At 40.7% G+C, this 27,255-nt stretch overlaps 2 protein-coding genes across 12 annotated transcripts in view; one reads left to right on the top strand and one right to left on the bottom strand.

Annotated features, from left to right (window-relative positions):
* Positions 1–3,264: 3,264 nt before the first annotated feature.
* The window catches only part of prkcha (protein kinase C, eta, a), a 41,969-nt gene continuing 17,978 nt past the window's right edge, over positions 3,265–27,255 (top strand). The window contains exons 1-10 of one of the 5 annotated variants that reach the window (XM_054797640.1): positions 3,308–3,439; positions 3,531–3,897; positions 11,552–11,615; positions 12,205–12,358; positions 16,886–16,920; positions 16,996–17,066; positions 17,595–17,724; positions 17,829–17,959; positions 18,040–18,171; positions 18,256–18,429. In XM_054797640.1, coding sequence (XP_054653615.1) covers positions 3,336–3,439; positions 3,531–3,897; positions 11,552–11,615; positions 12,205–12,358; positions 16,886–16,920; positions 16,996–17,066; positions 17,595–17,724; positions 17,829–17,959; positions 18,040–18,171; positions 18,256–18,429 — 1,362 coding nt within the window. In that variant the 5' untranslated portion in view covers positions 3,308–3,335. Of the gene's footprint in view, positions 3,440–3,530; positions 3,898–11,551; positions 11,616–12,204; positions 12,359–16,885; positions 16,921–16,995; positions 17,067–17,594; positions 17,725–17,828; positions 17,963–18,039; positions 18,430–27,255 lie in introns of all 5 variants that reach the window. The other 4 variants (XM_054797639.1, XM_054797638.1, XM_054797637.1 and 1 more) reach the window with 4 other exon arrangements.
* Positions 18,457–27,251, bottom strand: LOC129193043 (uncharacterized). 7 transcript variants are annotated; one of them, XR_008573535.1, is made up of 3 exons: positions 26,883–27,251; positions 19,813–26,666; positions 18,457–19,702 (listed from the first exon to the last, which is right to left on the bottom strand). XR_008573535.1 is itself a non-coding variant. In XM_054797634.1 (3 exons), the coding sequence occupies exon 3, from the start codon at positions 24,531–24,533 to the stop codon at positions 20,172–20,174; it is 4,362 nt and encodes a 1,453-aa protein (XP_054653609.1). In that variant the 5' UTR covers positions 24,534–24,583; positions 26,381–26,666; positions 26,883–27,251; the 3' UTR covers positions 18,459–20,171. The 7 variants fall into 7 exon arrangements, 6 of the variants coding, with proteins under 6 accessions (XP_054653609.1, XP_054653605.1, XP_054653607.1 ...); XM_054797634.1 differs by having other exon boundaries at positions 18,459–24,583; positions 26,381–26,666; XM_054797630.1 differs by having other exon boundaries at positions 18,459–26,666; positions 26,883–26,959; positions 27,070–27,251.

Below are 27,255 nucleotides of genomic sequence, written 5' to 3'. Positions count from 1 at the left end.
AGCTGTCCTGGTTTACAAAAACATAAAAATGAGCATGAACTGTGAAGTAAACGGACGAACTAATCCTGCAGCCCAAATGAAGTCATACACTGTCTTTTCCTTATTTAGTGGAGGTTTGTGGCTCATTGTGGCTGCAAATACATCAGAAATACAGCATGCTCATAAAACACACAACTCTGCACGCCAGTCGGGTGTCTAGAGTCACAGACAGATTTGGAGAGCTCTCCCATGCTCGCATAATTTATGATTTGACATGGTCGGAGAGAGTGAAAGTGCGTCTGACTGGCTGGAAAGAGGAGAATGTAATACAGGGCAAAAAGGGGGGTTGACAGAGGGAGGAAAAAGTGGAATTTCTGCAGAACAAAGACACAAAGTAAATCATTTTGGACTGTAAAAATGTCACATGTGGCTCCACTGTGAAAGTAGAGAATGCGGAAGTCCAATGGAGTGTACAAAGTCGCTTTCATCTTGAGGAAGGCCCGAAGGGTTCGATAGTCCTCTACTGTCCTCTGCTGGAAGGTTTGGGGTGCAACGAAGATAACGGATTGCAATTCGCGCAAAATGCAGTGGGATGTGACGAGAAGACAATACTGTACAGTACTTCCGGAGAGGGAGCATATGCTTGTTTTCTTAGGATTGATATTTAAACTGATGCCTTAATCAGTACTATCATTTTAAATGCGTTTCTTTGTATCAGTATCTCCAGTAACAGTCTGGAGATCGGGAAGACGTGGGCTCGATTCTCCCTTACACATTTCTGTGTGGAGTTTGCATGTCCTCCCCGTGCGTGCGTGGGTTTTCTCCGGGTACTCCGCTTTCCTCCCGCATCCAAAAACATGCATGTTAGGTTAATCGGTGACTCTAAATTGTCCATAGATATGAATGTGAGTGTGTATGGTTGTTTTCTATATGTGCCCTGTGATTGGCTGGCAACCAGTCCAGGGTGTACCCCGCCTCTCTCCCTTAAGTCAGCTGGGATAGGCTCCAGCATGTCCCCGCGACCCTAAAGAGGAGAAGCGGTATAGAAAAAGGATGGATGGATGTATGGATGGATGGACATGTTTCACCACTCATGAATTTTCTGAGGGATTTATAGACAATTTCAGCTTTGTCATTTTTTAAGCAAAGGAATTTGGAAAACATTCCATTGGACAAGAGAGAAACTTTCCGTGGAGTATTTTTGTGATTTGTATTTTTGGGCATAGTCATACATGCACAGAAACTAATATTTTTTCAATTGTATATATGTTATACATGTGTTTATGCACACACACACACGCACATACAGTATACATGTGTACAATACGTACATATGTATGTGCATATGTGTGTCTATTTATTTATACATATGTGTGTATATACACTCCTGATCCAAATGTGAAGACCAGTTGAGATATTGCAAGAATATACATTTTGTACTGTTGGGTCTTCAGGAGGTTCAAATTAGAGCTTCAAAATGCAGACAAAAGAAATGCAAATTACAAAAAATGTTTTGCATAAGCAATTTATTGCAAACAACCATTAAAGTGAAATAGGCTGTTCATCAGCTGATCAAGAGTTTAAGAACACAACCTTTAAAAGCCAAAATCTTGACTTTTGATCAGCTTGCTTGTATTGTACAGTAGGCTATGTACTGTACAACAGTGGCCAATATTGCTCTTGTTTCCCTTTTTTTAGACTTTTTTTCCCCACTCATTTCCAGGATATTTCCCTCCATTCTTGTGAATTTCCATTACTAATTCCTCAGGAATTTAGAGTTGAAAGTGATTACATTCCCTTGATGGATCACAGAGAAAGTTAACGATCAATGAATTCATGTTACAAATATTCTCAATATGGACAATCTCTGAATGTTCTGAACTCCTGTTTCCATAGCATTGGGTAGAACCATGCTGATAAATGGACATAATGCGAGCCACTTGGAACTGTTAAAAGATATGTAAATATGACTATAACCTCATATTATTACACAATTACCCATGCATTACATGTATTTTTTTTAATACATACATACATACATTATTCTCAGGCTTTCGCGGGCCACATAAAATGATGTAGTGGGCCACATCTGGCCCCTGGGCCTGGAGTTTGACACATGTGCATTAAGGCAAGGCGGCCTGCTATCAGCCTGCTTCATCTCTGATCAGTGAGTGTTTTTTTTTTTTTACAAGAAGGTCTGTGTTCCAGAGATGTGTGGGATGTACCACCCTGCATCTTTATTTAGAACAGCTGGCCGAGTAAGAGAGACATGGTTCTGCTGCTGACATTTAGCTGAATGGGATCAAAGTTCAAGTCTAACACCAACACACTGAAGACTTTGATCGTGGAAAGAAGGAGTGGGAGAGAGTGGCATTTTAAAGATGACAGCGATAGCATGTTACAGTTTAAAGATGGACGGGATAGTTTCTTTCTAAGTAAGCTTGTCTTTTTCGCCGTAATTGACAGACTGAAAAAGATCTATGAAATTGAATGTTTCACAAATAATGTGATTTTTTAAAGATTCACCTACAAAGAAGCATTTTTATTTTAAAAATGCAACTACTGTACATTGTCTTCATTGGACGGCAACAAAATCTGGGACATAAAGACAAATATGAAGCACATCAAGCAGACAAACAAATGTCCAAAAATGATCCAAGTTTGACTTACACCTAAAAATAAATGAGTTCAATTCAAATGCCCCAGCTAACAGGAACTAGCCATAAAAAAAACTCTAGGCACACCAAATAAATGCCAAAGTTAAATAGACCATCAAACGACTTTGCATAGCTATTTTATAATATATATTTTTTAAAGTATTTGTTAATTTTGTTATTAAGATTTGTGCAAAAATCCCAGTTCATCTTGGACCAAGTTAATATTTGTATGTTTTCTTGTAGAGAGGACAACCCAAGAACCCCTGGCACAGAAACACAGTCGACGAAGAAATGAATGAAGTTGTCCACAAAACAGCCCACAATCGACCAGAGTGGAGAATCTTTGTTGCTGCCCTCCTTGCCAGAAGGTAAAATGGGCAATAAGTAAGTAATGTTCATATATAAAATTCAATAGAAAAATTATATGATGAAAGTCATAAAACAAGGAATTGATTAATTTAGTGCACTACAGTATTTTAATGAAACTATAAATTCAGTTGTAGCTGGCAAAGGTAGCCGCTAGATGACGATGTAAATCAGGCAGGTAGGCTACGACAAACCGGAGTGATGCATTATGGGGATGTTGTTCTTCATCTCTACTCAGTCCTCCGTATTCAGTCACGTGACCCGACAACCCAACGCTGGCAGGTACTTGTTTTTTTTTAATGTCAAGTTATGCGGAACTTGTAGTCCCGGTCGATGTGTGTTTTGTTGTGGCTTCCTTTCTGCTCAACATTCAGCCCACTTGAGGTTCAAGGCGGATGTCAAAAGTGTTCAAAGTTGAGTTGCCAGACCCACAACAGGTGCAGCCAGCATGACAGCGGCCGCGTCTTTGTACATCCTTTAATACTTAAGTTGTTGTCTCTTTGTTCATCTTTTGACTTTTACTGTCAGTCTTCGCTTGTCAGACATGAAGTTTAACGGCCATATTAGCCTGCGAATCGGAGAGGCGGTGGACCTGAAACCGACTACTTTCTCACGGCGCCACTCCATGATTTTCCTGAAGAACGCCCCGGCCCTGGACCCTTACATCGTCCTCAAGGTGGACGACGCCAAAGTGGGACAGACTCACACCAAACAGAAAACCAACACGCCGACCTACAACGAGGACTTCGCTTTCTTAGTGCGAAACGGTCAACACATCGAGGTGGCCGTCTTCAACGACACTCCCATCGGATATGATGACTTTGTGGCCAACTGCACCATCCGCTTTGAGGACCTCATGAAGACCTCCAACACGGGGGAGGTCTTTGAGGGATGGGTGAGTCCAATTGGGGGGGGTTGCAGGGTTGGCATAACTTGAGAAACATGATTGTACATTTTTATAGATTCCCACCTACAGTATATGTAGTAATTTTGCCATTAACATTCATGCATTAACACATGGGTGCCCAACATGCGGCCCGAGGGCCATTTCTTACCCGCAGCTCATTTTTATTGGCCTGCAAAGTAATACAGCCCACATCAGAACATTACAAAGCAGGTTCACACTGAAAAGAGAAAAAGGTAATACGAAAATAGTAGGTATTAGATAGGGTGAACATAACTCCTGTTTTTCGAGGAGATGTCCGTCCCCCTTGGGTTTGTTTTTTTTTAAAAGAAAGTGTAGAAAATGTCCTGGTTTTCATGATTTTCCTGTGGGCCATTAAATTGGCTGACATTAGGACACTCTACAGTACTGTGTGTGACGTAATCTCTAAGAGGCTCCCGTGTGGGTAGCTTTTTGATAAGTGTTGCTAAAAACCTGTAAAAAGAAACCCTGCACAGAGCTAACCCTCTGAGGCTAGCTGAGTGCAAGTCTTGTAGAATCATAGACGTCATACACAACGGCCGTTCAACTTCCTAAGTTCTTGCAACTTTAGAGGGCACAGATTTCCCACCACTTATTGGCACAATTCTAAAACTTAACAAGCATTTGGCCTCAGGTTCCTGTGTTGTACTGGTTTTGGAATCATTTTTGTCCGGTTTTTGAATGTTCTTCCTTTGGAATTACTGTCTTTGGTTGTGGATAGTATTTTGTTCTCTAACAATTTTCTATCCATACAGAGGTTGAAAACTTTGGATATATTGAAATTATGTGGCATCGTTGAGTAAACTTCGAGTATCATTTGAGTATCTCAGTGTCAGGCTGAGTGTCCTGGTTTTTGATCATTAAAATATGGTCACGCTAGTATTAGGCCACCACCCAATGTAAGATTTATGCCACAGCTGCTCTAAATGAACAGTATTGGTAATGACCAAAGTCTTTTTTTGTTGTTTCTGTCATGATTAATACACCAGTTTGGTGTTTTTAATGTTAAAATTGAGTTATTATTGGCCGCACGGTGGCCTAGTGGTTAGCAAGTTGGCCACACAGTCAGGAGATCAGGAAGATCTGGATTCGAATCTCCGTTGGGCATCTCAGTGTGGACTTTGCATGTTCTCTTCGTGCGTGGGTTTTCTCCGGGTACTCCGGTTTCCTCCCACATTCCAAAAACATACATGATAGGTTTGGAGACTCTAAATTGTCCATAGGTATGAATGTGAGTGTGAACCAGTTCAGGGTGCACCCTGCGTCTCGCCCGAAGGCAGCTGGGATAGGCTCCAGCATACCGGCGACCCTAATGAGGATAAGGGCATAGAAAATGGATGGATGTTATTATGGATTTATTGTATAATGTTATAGTAATCTAATGCTATTTATTTCCATTGTATTTCAATTTCCAGTGTTTTGTGCCCAAAAGTCACATAAGTCCCTCATGCAATGCCTGTTATGACGGAGTAGTAAAATAATCTGATATTTCGAGAATGTTACGAGAAAAAACTCGGAATATTACAAGAATAAAATTGTAAATTGAAATATTTATTTAAAGTCGAAGCAAAAGGAAAGTTTCCTTCCTTCCTGAAGAGCTATGCTCTATTTTCCCTTGTATGACACGATGACACGCAATATTACGACTTTATTCTCGCAAATTTACGACTTTTTTTCTCGTAAAGTTACGACTTTTTTCCACTTACTTTATGACTTTATTCTCAAAATTTGAGTTTTTTTTTTTTTCAATGTGGCGCTAATACATCGTATCTGCATTTGAGTAGGTACAGTATTATAAATGTGCCAGTCACAGAGCAGGATAAATGTACACTCTGTTTGCTCTCCAATAAGACTGCTTGTTCATTATCCCGGAAGCATTAAACAACTGTTTCAAGTCCAAAAGCGTCCTCCCAGTGAGCATTTGTGGGGTGCTGATGTCATTTCGGTGTTCCAATTCCAAAAAGCTCCAAGGGTCCCTGGAATGCGGCCGAAAAATGTGTCTTCTTCTGCCGTTAGTTCGCAGTGTTCACCTGAGTTCTCCTTAATGGTCTTCCATATTCTTCATATTTAAACATGGCGGCGCTAAGAAGAAAAGAAAAGAGACTTGAAAATTTAAATAAAGTATAGCTTTTTTTTTTAAATCATAACTTGTAACAGCAGATATGTAAAGCTGAGTGTGATATTTCAAAATTAAATGTGTATTAAAATACGTAATGTGTTCATGCATGTTACTCTTCTGTTACCCAGAAAGAGGGCCTCATACCAGGACTGTTTAAAAAACACTTCATTCATGGACCTTTTCAGCGTTAAGTCTTTTTTTCATTTGTTGGACTTAGAGAATTTGACTTATGTTTTGTAAATATATGTGACAGTAGGATAGTTTAGCATTTGCAAAGTACTTAGGCACTATATTTTGTACGTAAATGGACTGAAATTAAGTACTTAGCTTTTTGTTTGTGGACGTTATGTACAAAATGTTAACTTTTATGTTTACATTACTGTTAATGTGATCGTGTAAATGGAAAATAAAAACGTAAAAAATAATACAGTACGGGTTTGGATGATCATTTGGAGGCAAAATTGTTGTAAAATAAATAATGAGAAGGACAACACTAGAATTTAACTTTATGAGAAGTGACATGACCTCTTCCATTCTCCTAGCCAGGATTGATGCAAAAAGCTTAGAATTAATATTAAGAACACTAATGTGTCTATATGATTTGCACTCTAATGTGTTTTTACCTTCTTTATGAATTACAGAAATGCCTCTTTCCTTGATGGAGGTGAAGCACTACCCTTAATTACAGTATATTATTAAAGCATTCTTTAAGCAGAGGAAGGAGTGGTTCTCTCATCTGTTTATACCAATCTGCTGGGTATCCTTCCGTGCCACGAGATTTGTCGTAATTTCTTTCCACACACAATGTTGCTATAAGTGAGTCAAGGAAGTGAATAGGCAGATGAGCGGACGTCTGCATTGACACACAATGTGAACTTCAGAGTTTTTCCGTGTTATTTCTCAGTTTTTTTTGTCAGTATCCAGACAATGAAAGTGACACTGATTCAAATTCCGAAATATTGTGGTTAATTGTGATTTTTATTTAAGTGAAGTTTTTGAGAGTCCGTTTTATATTCAATGGGGTTTTCTATCTTTTTTTATTAGCTTAATTTATTTTAATTTAAAAGATCTTGACATTCCAGTTACAATGTTAAGTACTCTTGAGAAATTAAAGTTGCTTTTGCTGTTGTTATGCCATATATTACCATTACATTAATGAAAAAAAAGCTCTCAAAATAATATTGCCAATAATATCGTTTATCGGCAATAATTTGTGGGACAATTATCTTACAGCAAAATTTACGGTGACAGGCCTATTATCGCTGTTAGTTGCCTCAAAAATGTTAACACAAAACACGTTTTTATAGTTTTACAATTCTATTTTTACATGCATAAAACATTCTAAATGCATATAAATGGCGAGTGAAAGGGATACAAGAACATTTAAGATTACTTTTACCTTCATTAAAGACGTGACTCTCCCCAAAGACACGATGTTGCAGCGAGACACCTGAATGACACCATCTTCCTGTTTTGTCATGAGTTATTTCTTGAATTCAATAGTGTTTTTCACCTTCTTTATCAAAATGCTGGCACTCTAAGCTTTAAAAATAGACCTTGTGTCTCTGTCTCTATAAAGAAAAAAACACTCCAATAAAAAGCGCACACACAACAATAACAACAATAAATAAAATGGAATATGAAGTCTCTATAAAGAAAATTTCACTTGAATACAGTAAATAGTGAACATTGGGTGTAATTCCTTAACAGGAAGGCGAACAACACTGTTTTGTTTATATTTACTTTGCGCACCAAACACCTCAGTATGTGTTTACTGTCGGGACAAAGGCTCTGCTGCACCTGCAGCGGTGGCAGTTCGTCGTGTTCATGCGCTCACCCTTGTTCATTCTGTTTAAAAGTGAAATATTCCCACACTAGGCTGAGACGAGGGTTCACTCTCTCCGTTCATTCCAATAGAGAACCAACGCGGGCAGAAAGATGCAGAGTGAACCCTCTTGTCATCCAGCCTGTGTCGAAAAGAGGAAAACAAACACACATGTCAATTCATCGAGGCCGGCAAAATTATCGAATTCATTTTCATTTATCGTTCGATTATTCGATTTATTGATTATCGTGACAGGCCTAATTGCACCATGAGTGAGGGAGGTGTTTTGTTTGATGACCTCCTCCTGTTGGTTTAGGACTCAGTTACTTGTTTTTGTCTGTCAGCGGTGATCTACTGTGTACATTCAGGGTAAATAACCCAAAACAATATATTACACATTTATTTAGCCAAGAAACTAGCTCAAAATAAAATAACTTACATCATTTTACATTTACATTTTAAATAAGACGCTAAGTCAAGATGGTGGTTTGGCTGCAAAAATCCCAATTACAAAGCATCATAATGCTGTCACTACAAAGGAAATAACCATACAAGAATTAAGTCCACGCTTTTAATGCATAGTCTTTGACACTACTCTGTCTTCTACAGCCATTTGCGTCATCTTTATCATCATTATGTTCTGTGTCTTTTGTCTTTTTCTCAGCTCGGAAGCCATGCAAACATCTTTAATGTCACATTTGAACCGCACCCACTGCTGCTGTGTGAAGGTGCTTTCTCTGAGCAGTTAACACTTTGCAGCACAATGCAATGCATTACATATCACCATGCATGTGTATGGTGCTTATGCATTCAACTTATGTTTACTTTATTTTACGTTGTTTCAACTCTTCCCTTCAACATTTCCAACAATTCAGGGAGGAAGGCCCTAATTCAAAACTCCATCCCGGAGGAGTTTCCCTGTTCTGATATGCTTTACTTTTTGAAAGACAATAAGCCACAGCTGTTGTTTAATGTAAACGTAACCCTTCCTAGCCTGCAGCACCGCCTCATAGTCAAAGCTCTTGTTACCCTCACATTTGTTTCCTATCCACCAGTCAATGCATTTTCCCCTATGAAAGCGAGCATTCGACTAAATTTCCTTGATTGACTATTGGGAAAACGAACTATCACTGGAAACATGTCACAGACGTGTTTATAAAGACACCTATGAGCTGTTTTAAAAACCGCATAGCTTGTCTTCTTTTAAGTTTTTGAGAATTGTAGAATTCAAGTTCATTCACTGCAGTAGTGGAGGAAAAAAACAAACATAAAAATGATTTGCTCCCACTTACTTAAAGCATCATTAAGTGAAATGATTCAATTTCAAGAAATGTTGACTTGCAATGAGGAACAAGAATACCACTTTCTTTGCTATTCTGCTTTCCATCTTCTTCTTATTTTCATCATGCACACAGACAGAACACAGAGTGTTTCTATTTAGGGCAGAATCAGATTGAAGTTATTATCAGCATGACATTTAGGACTGCGATGACTTTTTCCTTTGCCGTCCACCCGCCAACACTTGATGGCACCACATTGTGGTAAATGCTGCATGCTCGACTGAACCCGGCCTCTGCTTTTTAAAAAAAGACGCCCAAACTTCCTCCACTGTGATACACCACTGGGTGTTCTGCTTTTAAACACCTGCATCACCCCTTCACCATGTGTGAGTCTTAATTGTGGGTCTTACTTTCTTCACTTGTGTTTTCTAAGTGAAACCAATGCTATGTTGCCTGATCACACCTCTGACTCGGCCGTTGAACATTCACAGTAGCATTCAAAAACAGAAAAGCCAGAATGGAATTTGACAGAAAACATCTAAAAAAGCCCTCCCGTGTTCTGGAATCACATTCTTTCGACAGATGCAGGGGTAGAAATTGCCAAAATCCAGTGGAAGCAATTTGTTGCTTGTAGATTTGAACTTTGCAAGCAAATTGCTCATCTAAGAAGCAATTTTCAGGCAAAAAAAATTTAAAATTTAATGTGTTGCTGTATTGCCTCCTTTTTCACCTTGTTGCTACCCGTCACAAGAGCCGACCCACGATCTGAACCAGTACCATGTTCCTTGCACACCTCACACCAAATTTCGTAAACACAATCGTTGTCCTTGTCTTTATAACCAATGTCTGTGTTCAATTCTTTCATCCACTTCCGAACTGTTTTTAACGAGCTGGTTATGGCGACATGAGATGCACCAGGTCTCGGTGGCAGCTGTCGTCCATCACTCACCGTCGGCATCCAGTAACTGTCACTGGTACCTGTGGAGGGGCCTGCTGAGGTTGAGGCCAACTGAGAAACCGCAGGCTTATCCAAGTCATCGGCCGTTGTTTTTTGTTTTTTCGGAGGGTTGTTATTGTTATTGTTTTCCCGCTCCGAGTGACATGAGTCCGCCTTGGCAAAATACTTAGTAATCATCGTGTTCAGTCTGCAGATCGCCAGCTAAAACAGCAGCAGGACCACCATATTTGTTTCCAACAGCAACAGACGATCTGCTGCAACACAGATCGTGATTGGATGGGAATATGTCTCACGACCAATTAGAGATCTGCTTTAATACGCACCATGGCCATAATACCGTAATACCGTACTTTCCAGCGCAATTTGGTTTTCGCAAATTATATTGCGCCCTTATTCCTGTGACCGAACTGACCCAATCAAACGCAAAATAATTCGTCTTAGATGGAAAATCTGCACGATTTTGACAGTTTTTACACACATTTAGCATCTTGCGTCAGGTTAATTTCGGTCCATGCAGATGAAACTTGTATCAGAATGGTATGGTGAAAAAAAGAAGCCTCCAAGGGGGGTTTTGTTTTATTTTGAACTCCTAAAAGATCCTTGATTGACCTTAGAACAGCTATAGAGTCTCCAATTATGTGTATGTAATGTGCGAGGAAACCGGACTACCCGGAGAATACCCACGCACGCACGGGGAGAACATGCAAACTCCGCACAGAGATGCCCAAGCGGAGATTCAAACCCACGTCTTCCCAATCTCCTGACTGTGTGGCCAACATGCTAACCACTCGCCGGCCACCGTGCGGCCCAAAATGTATCCAAGTATTAAAAATGAGTGGTATATTTACAATGATGTCACTTCCAAATCCCCTTTTAAAGGTTTTTCTACATACAATGGCAGTAATTCCTTAATATTAACTGTATATTCCTTGTGATGCATACTCGTGTGCGTGTTAGTGAGCCATACTTCACAGCTAAGCAGTAGGCTTCCACAAACATCTGCAACCAGCACAACCTGCTGGACCTGCTTTGCTGTCTCTTGTCAAAGTGTTTAAATTCCTTTCGCATTACAGGAGCACAGGCACAAGTATGCAGTTAAGGGCTTCTAGTCAACAGTCTTGTCGTACTTATCCTTTTATATGAGCCACCTATTCAAAGTACGATGTGTGTGTCATTTCTTAAAAAAAAAAAAAAAAAAAAAAAAAATATATATATATATATATATATATATATATATATATATATATATATATATATATATAGACAAATGAGGTGTATATAGTATATACATATATACCTCATTTATCTGATTTATAATCTTGCATCCCGTTGAATAATGTTGGTATACATGAATACAAATATGTGGCAACATTATTGCTGTGTTTGCCAGCTGGCAGTTTGCTGTTCAGGTATACAAATGTTGTGTTTGCATGTGTGTGCAGATGGAATTGGAGCCTGAAGGCAGGATTTACATCTTTATTAAGCTCAATGGATCCTTCATCGATGGTGAGGTCACTACATTGCCTTCTGTTGTTACCTCCACCAAGGAAATTGTATTTGTACTTTATTTATCCCACAGCGGGGAAATTCACTACCCGCGACCTTGGCGTCTTGTTTTGTATGTGTGCAATTTCCTTTTTGATACTTGTTCTTGGAATCAACATTGACACAGTTTGTTATGGTTATGCAGAGTTAGAAGCTTTCATGTCAAACAAACTTGGGAAATCCCATTGCACATAGCCATCAAATCAGGCTGTCATTTAGTATTCATATTTCGGGTTTACTTACATTTTGTTGTTACTGTCCACTTATTGATTTTGCAGGAGACAAATGCTTAAGTTAATGTGTCGATCTTCATGCTTGTGCAATGTCCAGAATGCACTAGACACATGCATGTGTATTTGAACATGGATGTCTCTGTGTGACTCGCTTAGTTTGCTAAGTATTTTCTATCGCTGCTATGTTAAGATGACCTGAATGACATTGTTTGGTACTTTAAGAGGCACATTTAATTTTGGCCTAAGACAGAAAGTGACCTGTTTTGTCATTTCATGGTGTGAGAAGTAACACCTTTGTGTGCTCGTCATGTTTCCAGATGAGGCCACAGAGAAAAAAAAACCCCACAAAGAGTTCACCAGGAACCGCCATGGCGCTGTGAGACGGAAAGTCCACCAGGTCAACGGGCACAAGTTCATGTCCACTTTCCTTCGCCAGCCCACTTTCTGTTTCCACTGCAAAGACTTTATCTGGTAAGCAAGTTAGTGTCTCACCAAAGTCAGTACACCCCTCACATTTCAGCAATAAATTAATTATAATTATATCATTATAATTAATTTGATTATATCTTGTAATGGAACAATAGAATAGAAATTAAACCTGGATACAACGACTCAGTTGTACAGCTTGTATATTGGTATGGATTTACTGTCCTCTGAAAATAAGTCAACACACAGTCGTTATTGTCTAAATAGCTGGCAACACAAGTGAGTACACCTCACAGTAAACATGTCTAAAGTGTGAATATTTAGTATGAGCACCATTGTTGTCTAACACTGCCTTTAATTCTCATGGGCATGGAATTCATCAGCGCTGCAGAGGTTGTTATGGTAAATCCTCTTCCACTCCTCCAGGATGACATTGTTGGTGGATGTTAGACATGTTGCATTCCTCCATCTTCCTTCTTCTTGAGGATGCCACACAGGTGTTGAGTTTAATTCAGGTCTGGAGGAAACATACTTGGCCACAGCAAGGCACTTGCTATCTTGGAAGTGTTTGAGATCGTTATCATGTTGGAAAACTGCCATGTGAGCAGGGGATCATGCTCTTCTTCGGAATGTCATAGTACACTGAAATGTGTAGATTGGAATACATGTTTCCCCTCAATGAATGTTATTTGCGAGTACTGTATTTAAAATCATAGCAGCTACAGCATAAAAATATGAAACAGAGCCATGTATTTATGTATCTATATTAGGGCTATAAAAAATAACATATTAACAGCGTCAATTAATTTATTTAATTAATTACGTTCCATTTTTTTTGTGTAATTAACGCATGTGCACCGTGGCAAGCGCATGTCTCTTATGACAGCAGAAGGAGGGACAGTGTAGAATCTATACAGAGAGACACACAATCTGATGCTCTTTTATAACTTTATTCTGACCTGAGCACATCAACAGCAGTTCCAACACAATATTTGTATCTCCGACTCACAAACCAGTCTCTAGTCTGTTCTTCCTCAGAACGATGCTTAATCATTCTCATTACAAGAATGCGAAATGCATTCAGGGACACTCCATATTATGCGTGCAGGTGTGGTCTCAATAAACAGAAAGACATTAAAAAAAACCATGAAGTGGATATTGTTTTAACTTACTTCATAACTCTTAATGCGGATGTACAGTTTGCTCCATTTAAGTATGCTGGGACACCCCAGAAAATACACGGAAAACATAAATTACATTATATTTTTGAATGCAACCCCTCATTGCGCATAACAACATGGTTAAAGTGTGATTCAAATGTTCTGCTTACTATTAACGAGTGTGAGGCAATAAAGTGTTAGGCAAATATGTGTGCTATCTTTTAGCTTGATTTAATTTGTCACACTGTAAAAATGTGAAAATTACTGGCTAATAATTGCATGACTTTTACAGTAACATTACAGTAATTTCATTTAACAGCTGTGATTTTACAGTTCATTCCAATAAAGTTATTGTTGTTTACTGTAATTTCACAGCTGTGATTGTACAGTTACTGTCAATTCCAGTGTACAAATACAGAGGTGCTGCTAATTTATGACTTTTTTTTTTTCCAATCTCACATCACCTCTACTTAAGAACTACTACTCGTCCTTTAGACACTTTACTGCCCACAAGTCAGTGAAGCAGTAGTAGCCTTTTCGTTGGCAGAAGCCAATCACAACCTTTAAAAAAATAAAAATAAAATCACAAGCTGATCAAGCCTTTGGGAATAGTAGGAGGTCATTACTTAATATAACAGTTTTGACTCACGGTTTCATCTTAGAAACTTATCACGCAGCAAGTAACAATCAAAAGGTAGCTTTTAAATAGTAGTACCAATACAAGTTTAAAATAAGAAATCAAAGCTTTTTTAACATGTACCCACAATCCATTGCGTCAAGTAGAGAAGTTCAATGGGCCAATGGGTGCCCGCTGCCGGGCGTCGGGCCACCAGAGGGAGCTCATCAGCTCCCATGAGCTGATGAGCTCCCTGGGAGCCCATGAGCACCCAAATGTCTGTGATGAGCTCCCACATGTGACCTGTTTTGGAAGGCTTCAAGTAAAAGAGCAGGCTCCATGGTATGGCACTCTGGAAGAGCTTCTTCTTCTTTTCATTGTTCCCTCACACTTTAACATCATACCGCCATCTGCTGGACAATTATGTGTTTGATTTTTACACTTACTTGTATACACTATACTTGTATATTCTATGAAATTAAAAGCAGATTTTGCTGACATGACTTTAGTGTGAAATAACAGTTAGATACTGTGAAATGCAAGGGTGCAGTGTAATTTGACAATTATTTGTTGCAATTTTACAGGGTTTTTTTATTACAGTATTTTACAGTGAAATAGTACTGTTAAATTCTGTGAAATCCTGGTAATATTTTACATCCATCCATCCATCTTCTATGCCGCTTAGCCTCACTAGGGTTGCGGGTATGCTGGAGCCTATCCCAGCTGACCTCAGGCGAGAGGCGGGGCACATCCTGAAATGGTCGCCAGCCAATCGCAGGGCACGTATAGACAAACAACCATTCACACTCACATTCATACCTATGGACAATTTAGAGTCACCAATTAACCTAACTTACACTTTGGGGGTTTTTTTGGAATGTGGGAGGAAACTGGAGTGTAATATTTTACAGTTTAATATTTTACATTGACACATTTCCTCATTCATAAGTTTTTGTTAAGCAGCAATAAACCATATTTACTCTACATCTACCCCTTCAGTGTTTTCCTCCTGCAAATTAATTCCAAGCTGAGCCAATACAGCTCTTTGTGAAGCATTCATTTATTTAGTTACTTATTTCATAACCACATTTACAGTAGTTTGAACAACTCTGAATTGCGACAGCGCTGAGCACCGCTTAAAGCTCCACATTTTTATCCCATTGTACCTGGATAGTGCCTGACGGCAGCACTGAAGGACTCCGCCAGAGATGTCTGTCTTGCCCTAGCAGTACATGACACTGTGCTCTGGCTGGTCTCCTCTTATGTCCCCTTCTCAGATGCCGTATTCAGTGTTGTGCTTCAACCTGAGTTGTTTAACGAGTTTTGTTGTGTTGCCCCAACTTTTTACTGTTTTTTTTGTTTTTTTTTTGGACAAAAATCACACACAGCATATTCAGCTTCACACATGGCTCCATTCACGATTGGCCATCGTTTCAACAGCCTGACTGACTGACTGAGCAGTGTGCCGTTGCGCAGGTGGAAGAAAAAGTAGTTCCCACCAACTGTGTATCATTTAGACAAGAACTCAATCATTTAGTTAGTCCACTGTGTTCCAGTTAATGATATACATTACTTCAAATGACTGTCAAAAGTATCGATATTTTGATTTGAGAATCGATTTTCAAGCACAAGATATGGTATTGGAAGTATCGATATTTCACTATCGATCCACACATCACTGGTACTACCCAGTGCCCGCAGTACTCGTCCAGACAGGGACCCTGATGCTACCATCGCTATGCTTGACTTGAGGCAATTATTTTGCTACTCACTTGTTGTTAGCTATTGAGACAATAATGTGTGTTGACTTATATTCATATATACAGTACAGTCATGCAAACAATGATTAGACCACCCTTGTTTCTTCAGTTTCTTGTTCATTTTAATGCCTGATACAAATAAAGGTACCTTTGGACAAATATAACAGTGATAACAAAAATAGCTCATAAGAGTTAAAGGGATAGTTCGGATTTTTTGACATGAAGTTATATGACATCCCCATCAGCAGTGGACTATATCAACAGTGACTTTCTCCCCAATTGGTCCCACGAGTCCAGTTCTGGTTGGATTTCCGTGGCGAGGAACGTAGTTCTGCTTAGTAGCTGGGTCATTTAAGTAAAGAGTTTGGCTTCTCAATACAATATGTGTTCAAAAAAAGTAATACATTTCCATGATAAAAATGCCTCCTCAAAAAAATCTGACCTCACAAATCGCTCGGCGTTATATTTGTCTCCCGCAGTGTGCCTGCGCGCTGTCACCTCTCCATTCGTGTGCATATGATGAAGACGCACGTATCTTGTTCCGCTGCGGAACACACGTAAACAAGATGGCCGCAGCGCTCCGTCTTCATCACATACACACGAGTGGACCAAATGGGGAGGTAAGTCACTGTTTATACAGTCCACTTCATGTAAAAAAAATCTGAACTATCCCTAAGTTTGTGTCAGTACAATGCTATAGCTATTCATGTAAGAACTTGAGGGATTTTGGTTATTATCAAGAAAAGCATGGAAGTTGCTAGATATCAGCTCTTAAACTCTTATGAGCTATATTTGTTATCAGCATTATATTTGTTCAAACAAATGTTCCTTTAGTTGTGCCGGTCATTAAAATGGATCAATAAACTTAAGAAACAAGGATGGTCTAATCATTTTCCATGATTGTATATACTGCTATACATGCTGTATATCCTTGTGAGACGATACATGTTTACTGAAATGTGAGATACTGTAAGTCAGGTACACTTCCTGCATGGACACAAAACTGGATGTGATTCAGCCTATATCTTTGTTCCAGGGGCGTTTTTGGAAAGCAGGGCTACCAGTGCCAAGGTGACATTATGACTTTCTCTGTAAACATACAAAGACAAGCTTTGGCTCTTGATTTTGACTGTGTTTTTCCTTTAGTGTGTACATGTGTGGTTCACAAACGCTGCCACCAACAGGTTGTCACTGTGTGTCCACGCATGAAGTCACAGGTAATAATGTCATCGTTGTTGTTTTCTTGCACATATACAGAGTATTTACAAGAAAAAAAACACACCTGAAGTGGTCGACTTAATTCCATGTTGAGGCAGTCCGAGGCATGGAACTTAACATTATAATTTACTACGAAAATACATTTTATTCCATCTGCTTTATAGTTGACAAATTTATTAATTCATTTATTCATTCATTCTCTATGCCGCTTGTCCTTGCTGGAGTCGCGGGGGTATGCTGGAGCCTAACCCAGCTGACTTTAGGCAAGAGGCAGGGTACATGCTGGACTGGTCGCCAGCCAATCACAGGGCACATATAGACAAACAATCATTCACACTCACATTCATACCTATGGACAATTTAGAGTCGCCAATTAACCTAACATGCATGTTTTTGGAATGTGACAAATGTTGACAAATTCAAATAGGGGAATCGCAAGGGGAAGGCATTAACAGTAATGAATTAACAAAAAAAACAAGTGTTTACGCCACAGCTCATAAATGTCAGTTATTTTTATTTTTTTGCAGCCTGCATGTCCGGGATTCAGCATCAACATCCCTCACCAGTTCAGCATTCACAATTACAAGTCGCCTGCTTTCTGCAATCACTGTGGATCACTGCTGTGGGGATTTGTCAAGCAGGGTTTGCACTGCAAAGGTAAGATGCACTACATCATTTAGAAAAAAGGTCCAGTAGATTATGTTTAATCTCAGCTGTTCTTTATAATGTACAGTTTTCCACTCTATGGTTTCTCTCTCCAGTCTGTAAAATGAATGTTCACATCCGATGTGAAAGCAATGTTGCGCAGAACTGTGGAGTCAACAATGTTGAACTGGCCAAAATGTTGACAGAGATGGGCATGCCGCCTGGAGAACTCTCCCAAAACACCCCAGTAGTATGAGCATTTTCTAAACTCTTCAAGTATAAGCACATTTTGCCTAATTGCGGACGTTCTCCCCTTTGCCTTTCGAGAATCCAAGTGTTCGTCCAATAAAAAAGCCTTCAGAAAGGAGGAAGAGTGTTAAGTCTCAGCCGGAGATCCCTCATTTTTGCATCTCAGATTTCACGTTTCTCCAAGTGCTTGGCAAAGGCAGCTTTGGCAAGGTGGGAAAGACATGTTATGGTGACTGTGTTGGGCCGACCTTCCCGATGGCTGTAAATGTGTGTGTGTGTATCTTCTGTCCACAGGTGATGCTTGCAAAGCTAAACAAGAACGATCGAGTTTTTGCAGTCAAGGTGCTGAAAAAGGACATTATCATGCAAGATGATGATGTGGAGTGTACCATGACTGAAAAGAGAGTCCTGTCGCTCGCAAGCTGTCACCCATACCTCACACAGTTGTACTGCTGCTTCCAGACATTGGTGAGTAAAGACGCACACACACACACACACACACACATACACGCGTAGTCACACACATCCAATACCACAGTATGTTACAAAAGTGACATTTTGGGTATACAGTATTTTGAGTATTTTATTACTGTATATTTTTTCATGGGACATCACTAAAGAAATAACACAACATAAAGTAGTCACTGTACAGCTCTACTGGCTGTACTATTAAGTCTAAGCTGCTAGCAACATCAATGAGTACACTACTCATGAAAAATTGTGGCCAAAGTGTCAGTATTTATTGTGGATACCGTTAGTTTTTAACACTGTCATAACCCTCTTGGGCATGGAGTTCACAGGTTGCCTCCAATGTTACACACATTGCTCTCCTCTACCTTCTGTTTGAGGAAGCCCCACAAGATGCTCAATGAGATTTAGGTTATCATATTGGATAACACAATACGCACAATACACAGTCATGTTTCCCTCAATGAACTGTAGCTCCCCAGTGCTGGCAGCACTCATACAGCCCCATACCATGACACTCCCACCACCATGCTTGACTGTAAACAAGACACACTCAACTTTGTACTCCTCACCCGGTTGCTGCTCCACATGCTTGACATCATCTGAACCAGATAAGTTCATCTTGGCCTCATCAGACCACAGGGTGTGGTTCCGGTAATCCATGTCCTTAGTCTGATAGTCTTCAGCAAACAGTTTGCAAGCTTTCTTGTGCATCGTCTTTAGTAGAGGCTTTCTTCTGAGACGACAGCCACACAGACCAATTTGATACAGAGTGCAGCATATGGTCTACACACTGACAGGCTGACCGCCCCACTCCTTTAACCTCTCCAGCAATGCTGGCAGCACTCATACGTCTATATTACAAACACAACTTCCGGATACGATGCTGAGCACGTGTACTGAACTTATTTGGTCGACCATGGAGAGTCCTGTTCAGGGTGTTGGCAATCTTCTTATAGCTGAGACCATCTTTGTGTAAAGCAACAATTCTTTTTTCACATCTTCAGAAAGGTCTTTGCCATTGTAGCGGCCTCTTGGAATGAATTAGTCAGACGTGGAGTTTCAAACGGGTGCCTTTATTCTTCCGGCTCAGTTCTTGCACCTTGAGCACCATAAGCACCATAAGCACCATAACACACACACACACACATATACACACACAGTCTGAAGTATACATATGGTCAGCAGTTTCATACCTCATTTTGCCTTCCAAGGGCGCTAGCTTAAACACGAGGTAGTCTTCCACATTAGCCTACCACCAGCCAGGTTGAAACTACACAGCAGGAAATTTTGTCACTTTAAACACGAACAATTCAATGAAAACACATTTTCTCATTAATTTACTACTCACAATATTTAGACAATCAGTGCAAATAACTTTACCTGAGAAAATATGTGAGCACTTTTTGCGTGGGGTTGCAATCACCATTAGCGAAGTTAACCTTTTGACACAGGAAAAGAAAAAACGTTCCGCCAAAATAAGAGCATGCCAACATCCGGTGGCAGGACTACATTCTTCAAAATAAATGAGTGAATAACTGAGCATAAAGAACGTAAACATGTCATTTACACTCCCACCAAATCCTATGACAATGAATGAACAAAAATACAAGGCGTAAATGAATTGCATAGGATTTCTTGTCTCCAATAAATGAATGGCTGCAAGATACAATCAGAGGTATGACTGTACATCTTCATACACGATAATCTGCGTGCACATTGCCATTGTTAGCTTATTCTAATCAATTCTCAAGAAGAAGCACTAATTTTTGGACTGGTCTCTCAATAACTGAATGCTTGAAAGGAGGACCTTGTTTTCTCTGGTGGTTTCGCTCACCTACACGCACTTTGGCTCGGCGAACTAAGCCATCGCTACCCTGAACGACTTCAACCACTAGACCTAGTTGCCAATGACATCTTGGGAGGTTGTCATCTTTGATGATGACAATGTCGTTCACTTTGAGGTTGCGCTGAGGTAGGTGCCACCTTTGTCTTGTAGATATATTCAGAAGGTACTCTTTTCTCCAGCGACTCCAGAATTGTTCAATTAGGTACTGTACTCTCCTCCACCTCTTGGTGGCATATAGATCTTCCTTCACAAACACACCGGGAGGAGGAAGAGCAACTTTGGACTTCATCATTATGAGGTGGTTTGGTGTTATGGGTTCTAGTGCCTGAGGGTCATTGATTCCGTCCACTGTTAATGGGCGGCTATTAACAATAGCCATGGCCTCATACAGCATTGTTCGAAGGGAGGCGTCATCCAGCCGACGTGGGCATTGAGCAAAGGTTGCGTTCAAAACCTTTCTGACTGTTCTTATTTGTCTTTCCCAGACACCACCTGTGTGACTGGCGGAGGGGGCATTGAAGACAAATTCACATTGCTTTTCAGTGAGGAATATTTCAAGTAACTTGCTGTCACATTGTTTGAGTGCTTCCTTAAACTCGTTTTTAGCACCCACAAAATTAGAGCCTTGGTCACAGTACAGTTGTCGAACAGCGCCTCTAATGCTAATAAAGCATCTCAATGCGTTGATGAATGAGTCCGTCGACAAATCATCGAGCATTTCAATGTGCACAGCTCTAGAGTACAAACATGTGAAAATCAAGCCATATTTTTTGTTCTCTTTGCGGGCTTTCTTCACAATGAACGGACCGAAACAGTCCATACCACTGTAGGTGAAGGGTGCTGAAGCTTCAACACGTTCTTTAGGAAGTTCGGCCATTTTCTGGTTCTCTGTTGGCCTACGAAGTTTGCGACAAAGCACACAGGTATGTATGCACTTCGCAACCAGCTTACTCCCACCAATAACCCAGAATCCATTACTCCTAAGTTCCATTTGAGTCTGGCCTCGACCTTGATGCATTGTCTTGGCATGATAATGAGACACAATCAGCTTAGTGATGTGACTGTTGTTGGGTAGAATGGTGGGGTGTTTGACTTTGTGACCAAGAGAAGAGTTTTTTAGTCTCCCGCCAACACATATAAGTCCTTCAGACAAGATAGGGTCAAGCTTGAAAAGCGCGCTTGAACTTGGAAGGACATTTTTGCTTTGTAGCGCCTTAAACTCATGGGGGAAGGCCTGCTGCTGAACAATTTTTATCACTGCTTCCGCAGCCTTCTCATGCTCCTCAACAGTCACATGGTCACTGTGTTTGTGACTAGACTTCAGCCTCTTGATTCTTGCGACCACCTTGAGAAGCCTTATCCAAGAAGAAAAGCGACTCAGACGACTGAGGATGTCATTACTGTGGTTGACTTTGGTTGCAAGCACCTGAATTGCCTCGACTTCAGGGTCACCGACGAGTAATTCTGTTGAAGTGGTTGGTGTCAAATGTAACTCGCTCTCCCAGAGGAATTTTGGTCCTTTCAGCCAACTGGTTGTGTGAAGGTCTGAAGCTCGGAGACCTCGGGATGCGTGATCAGCTGGATTTTCTGAGGTGTCCACATAATGCCACTGACTGGGACTGCTGTTATCTCTAATAAGCTGAACACGGTTTGCTACAAATATGTGGAACCTACGGGCATCGTTGTTTATGTACCCTAGCACAACTCGAGAGTCTGTCCAGAAGACTTCTTGATCAACCTTCATGTCAAGTTCACTTTTTAGCATGATGCTAACCTTTGTAGACACCACTGCTGCCATGAGTTCAAGTCTTGGGATACTCGTGACCTTCGAGGGTGCGACCCTAGCTTTCGCCAAGACGAGATTGCAATGGACCTCATTCGTGTCATTTTGGTATCTGAGGTAAGAACATACACCATACCCTACACAGCTGGCATCCGAAAAATGGTGTAATTCTACTCTGACAATATTGTGGAAGTCATGGGGATGGTAACATCTTGGGATTGAGACCTCTTTGAGCTTATGAAGACCCTTCATCCACTCCTCCCACCGTGGCTTCATATCATCTGGGAGTGGATCATCCCATCCAGTACCTCTATGGCACAGCTCTTGAAGGATAAGTTTTCCACTCAGGCTGAATGGAGCAATGAATCCCAACGGGTCATAAAGAGAGGCAATGACAGACAAGCAACTGCGACGGGTTGGTGGCTGATCCTTTAAACTGATGTCAAAGCCAAATGTGTCATCGTTCACCGACCATTGGATTCCGAGTGCCCGCTCTGATGGAACAGAGTCAAAGCTTAGATGCTCGATGTTTGCTGCCTTTTCTGAGGGGTTCAAGTGGGTGAGGGCTGCTTCCTTATTTGAGTTGAATTTATGAAGGTGAAGGCCTCCTCTTTTACACAACTCTTGGGCCTCAGTGATTAGCTTCTTGGCATCGGCTACTGATTGGACACTGACGAGCCCGTCGTCCACATAAAAATGTTTCTCCACAAATGTTGATGCTATTGGATAATCAGCCTTGTACCGATGTGCCAAATGTTTTAAGCCAAAATTGGCGCATCCCGGAGACGAAGCAGCTCCGAAAAGATGAACGGTCATTCTGTACTCCTGTACTTCCTTATCCACATCACCATCTTGCCACCATAGGAATTTGAGATAATTCCGAAATTCAGGAGTGACGGAAAACTGATAAAACATTCTTTCGATGTCACAGATAATGGCGACGGCCTCTTTCCGAAAACGGCAAAGTACTCCCACCAGAGGATTGATCAAATCGGGTCCAGTTAGCAGAGTGTCATTCAGCGAAAGACCATGGAATTTGGCTGCACAGTCAAAGACAACTCTGAGCTTCTCTGGTTTTCTTGGGTGATAAACGCCATGATGTGGAAGGTACCACTCTGTCTCTCCCTCGGATGTTGTAGGGGCAGGCTCTGCGTCACCCTTTTTTATCGTTTCTTCCATGAATGTTTTGTATTGCTCATAGTATTGTTTGTTAGCCTTTAATTTCCTTTTAAGACACTGCAGGCGAATTGTGGCTAGTCTCTTATTGTTTGGCAGGTTGGGTGGACTGTTGCCCTTGAATGGGAGGGGCATCTCATAGTGTCCGTCTTCCTTTTGTGTAATGTGGTCGCTAAGAAGCTGTATGAATTGAACGTCGTTCTGCGAAACATACTTTTCTTCATAAGTTCTCTCAATAAAGTCTGATTCCAGGGACTTTAAAACGTCTGCTGGTGATGGAATCTGCAGTTGTTTCACTGTGAGCCGGTGCACAAAGCTGTGGCTTCCTTGCCTGTCTAGGTGGGGGTTTGATGAGCCTATTATACTCCACCCGAGTGTCCCTCTCTGCGCAAACGGTTCATTTTTGCCACCTATGATAACTTCAAATGGGACCAGTGCTGATGGACAGTCATATCCAATCAGGAGTCCTACATCACAGTCTTGGAGAAGTGGTAATTTATCTGCCAAATGTCTAAGATGAGGCCATGATATCGCTGTTTCCTTTGTGGGGATGTAAGACTTGTCTACTGGGATAAAGTTACGACTGTAGGCTTGCTGTAGCTGAATGTGGTCCTCTGAGTTGAGACCTCGAACTTGTAAACCACAAACGCTTTTGCTAGAAATTACTGTGTCCATAGCCGTCATTGTGCTAAGTTTCAGCTTTACTGGTCGAACTTCCACGTTCAGTTTGTCGAGTACATCTTCTAAGACAAATGTTGAGTCACTCTGTGTGTCTAATATTGCGTATGTCAATACTTCTCTGTGTGGCTCTTGTACTGAAGATACAAAAACTGGGACTATACTTGATGTGGCAGGAGCACGTTGTGTTGATGTATGGGACACAACTTTATGCATTTCGTGGCTTACATCTCCTTCTGTGGATGTAGAGCTGTTCGTTAGTTCATCCACAGGGTTCTGCTTCCTGTCTTCATGCAAGCAAGTTGGATGACGACGGCTGCATATGTTGCACGTGTGTCGTCTCTTACAAACCTTTGTCACATGACCCTTTCTCAAGCACCCAAAGCAGAGGTGATTTTCTTGGATAAACGCCTTTTTTTCTTCAGCACTCTTTACTGTGAAAGTGGGACACTGCGCAATGCCATGAGTTTCGTTTTTACAGACAGGACAAGGTAATTTTGGCTTAGTACTGTTTGCTTCCTGCTTCTCGTGAAGGACTCTTTTTGCTTGAGTGTTTGTGTTGAGAGCTTTGGCTCTCTTTGGTAGCTTTTCATCCGTGGGTTTGAAATTCATCAACATTGGAGAGGCAATTGGGTTGCAGGCTATTCGGGCTTCTTTGTTCAGGAACTCTGTGAAACACACAAAATCAGGATAACTTCCGGACATGTCAAGTTCATCAACAACAATTCGACTCCACTTGCGTACAATCCATTCTGGTAGCTTTTTCAGCATCTTGTGATTTTCTTCACAGTCGTTAAGAATAGCTAGCCCTTTGACATGTGGGATTGCTTCAGTGCAGCTTTGGAGAAAGTCGGCAAACTCTCGCAGTGCTAATGGGTCATTTGTATTGATCTTTGGCCATCTCATAAGCTTATCTCGGAAGGCTTTTTGTATGATGAACGGGTTACCATATCTGTCCTCTAAGACTTTCCATGCTCCCTTGTATGCACTCTCTGAATCTCGATAGAAGAAACCTTGTACTGCCTTTTGCGCTTCTCCAGCAAGATAATTTTTTAGATAAAACATCTTCTCACTTGATGGGAGGGACTTTCGGTCAATAAGAGTCATGAAAGTCAATTTCCAGTCTGTAAACCTTAAAGGGTCACCACTGAATGTTGTAGGTTCAGGGACTGGCAATCGGCTCATACTTAATGAGCTGGCAATCGCTTGGGCCAAACTAACAGACTCCTGTGTCATTGTTACTTCAGGAGCTCCTTGGTAAGGATGGAATGATGCAGCATTTGGATTCAGTTGGGCTTCAGATTTCGTTCTAAAGCAAGCATAGTTAACATTGTTGCTCAATTCTTCCTCCTGGTTCTCAAAACCTTCAAAGTCGTCATAAGCTCTCACACGAGCTTCTGCTACAGCGACTTCCTTTTCTGCTTGTAACTGCTGTAGTTTTGCTCTCTCTTCCTCAAGCTGTTGTTTCATTTGCACCTCCTTTTGTCTGATCTCTGACAACATTTTTGCCTCTTTAAGTTTCCATTTATTTTCTAACTTTTGAAGATGTGCCCTTTGTGCTTGAATTTCTTTCACAGCCTTAGATTGTTCCAGTTTAGCGGCGAGCTCCGCTTGTGCATCTGCTTTGCTGTTGTTGGTGCTCTCTGAGCTGGAGTGACTGCTCGATCTCTCTGATGACTTTGACGAGCTCGAAGTTTCAGTTATGGTGTGACCAAATATGGAACCGTGTTCATTTTTGTTTAATACTTCTCTCACCCTTTCTTTCTCGAGCTGGTCATTGTAATCTTCATCAACAGTCCTCAGCCGGTTACTGATGAGGTCACTTATTTCCTTTGTTAGTGTGATACAAGCATCCATCTTGTTGACAATTTCAGGCGTGGTGTTACCTTTACGCAGAATGGATTCATACTGGAGTCTTAAAGTATCATGCTTTGCTTGAATGTCTTGTTGCAATTTATTAAGTTCTTGTGTTGAACAGACTGATTTTAATGTTGTCCTAGTCAGCCTTGCTGCTAATTTCCAAAAATGATAATCCTTATTAAACATCATCTCATGCCTTTTGATGTTTTGGCTATGCATTGTTTGACCTTTCTCTGTTAGCTTTCTCTCACGTGAACTGGACCTGGTTTGTATGTCTGTTGAAGCGTCTGCCTTTTCAGATGGTAATGACATTTTGTTTGTTTTTGAGCTGTTTTATGTCTGTTACGGCCTTCAAGTGTCTTATGCCTGAGTCTATACTGATAAGCTGTAGTTATCCTTTACTACGGAGTGATACCTATGTCAAGCAATTACTAATTATGGCCACCCAAAGGACTTTTAAGACAATACGCCAAAATATCATAAATGAACACTTTACAGTTGAAGTGCTTCACCCTTCAAACCATTTCCTAGATAGACACATGCCAGTACCTTGAAACATTCGCCTATTTTTACTTGTTAAGTGTACTGTCCCTTTTTAATCTTGCCTGGTCGCAGGAGATCAACGTGAGTAAAGTCAGCTGGCTGGCAACAGGTGGGTGGCTGGATGTTGGACGTGATGGCATCAACTCCTTGAAGTGATGGCAGGACTGGTGCTGCGTTGACGTTTTACCACAGCGATGAGTTTTCACTGTAGCGGCCTCTTGGAATGAATTAGTCAGACGTGGAGTTTCAAACGGGTGCCTTTATTCTTCCGGCTCAGTTCTTGCACCTTGAGCACCATAAGCACCATAAGCACCATAAGCACCATAAGCACCATAAGCACCGTGAAAACTACAGAATAAACAAGAAAAATATGACATTGTGCTGTAGTTTCACAACCAATACATAAATCACTCTTTCAGTGTAATCACATGAATCATACTGAATACATTTTCATATGCAGCTTCACATAAAACATTTAAACAACTTCTCTTATTCACTTATTAACACACACACACACATATACACACACAGTCTGAAGTATACATATGGTCAGCAGTTTCATACCTCATTTTGCCTTCCAAGGGCGCTAGCTTAAACACGAGGTAGTCTTCCACATTAGCCTACCACCAGCCAGGTTGAAACTACACAGCAGGAAATTTTGTCACTTTAAACACGAACAATTCAATGAAAACACATTTTCTCATTAATTTACTACTCACAATATTTAGACAATCAGTGCAAATAACTTTACCTGAGAAAATATGTGAGCACTTTTTGCGTGGGGTTGCAATCACCATTAGCGAAGTTAACCTTTTGACACAGGAAAAGAAAAAACGTTCCGCCAAAATAAGAGCATGCCAACATCCGGTGGCAGGACTACATTCTTCAAAATAAATGAGTGAATAACTGAGCATAAAGAACGTAAACATGTCATTTA

Source organism: Dunckerocampus dactyliophorus, chromosome 13 (genome assembly GCF_027744805.1).
Source record: "Dunckerocampus dactyliophorus isolate RoL2022-P2 chromosome 13, RoL_Ddac_1.1, whole genome shotgun sequence".
Lineage (NCBI taxonomy): Eukaryota > Metazoa > Chordata > Actinopteri > Syngnathiformes > Syngnathidae > Dunckerocampus > Dunckerocampus dactyliophorus.
This window is presented reverse-complemented; position numbering and strand designations above follow the sequence as displayed.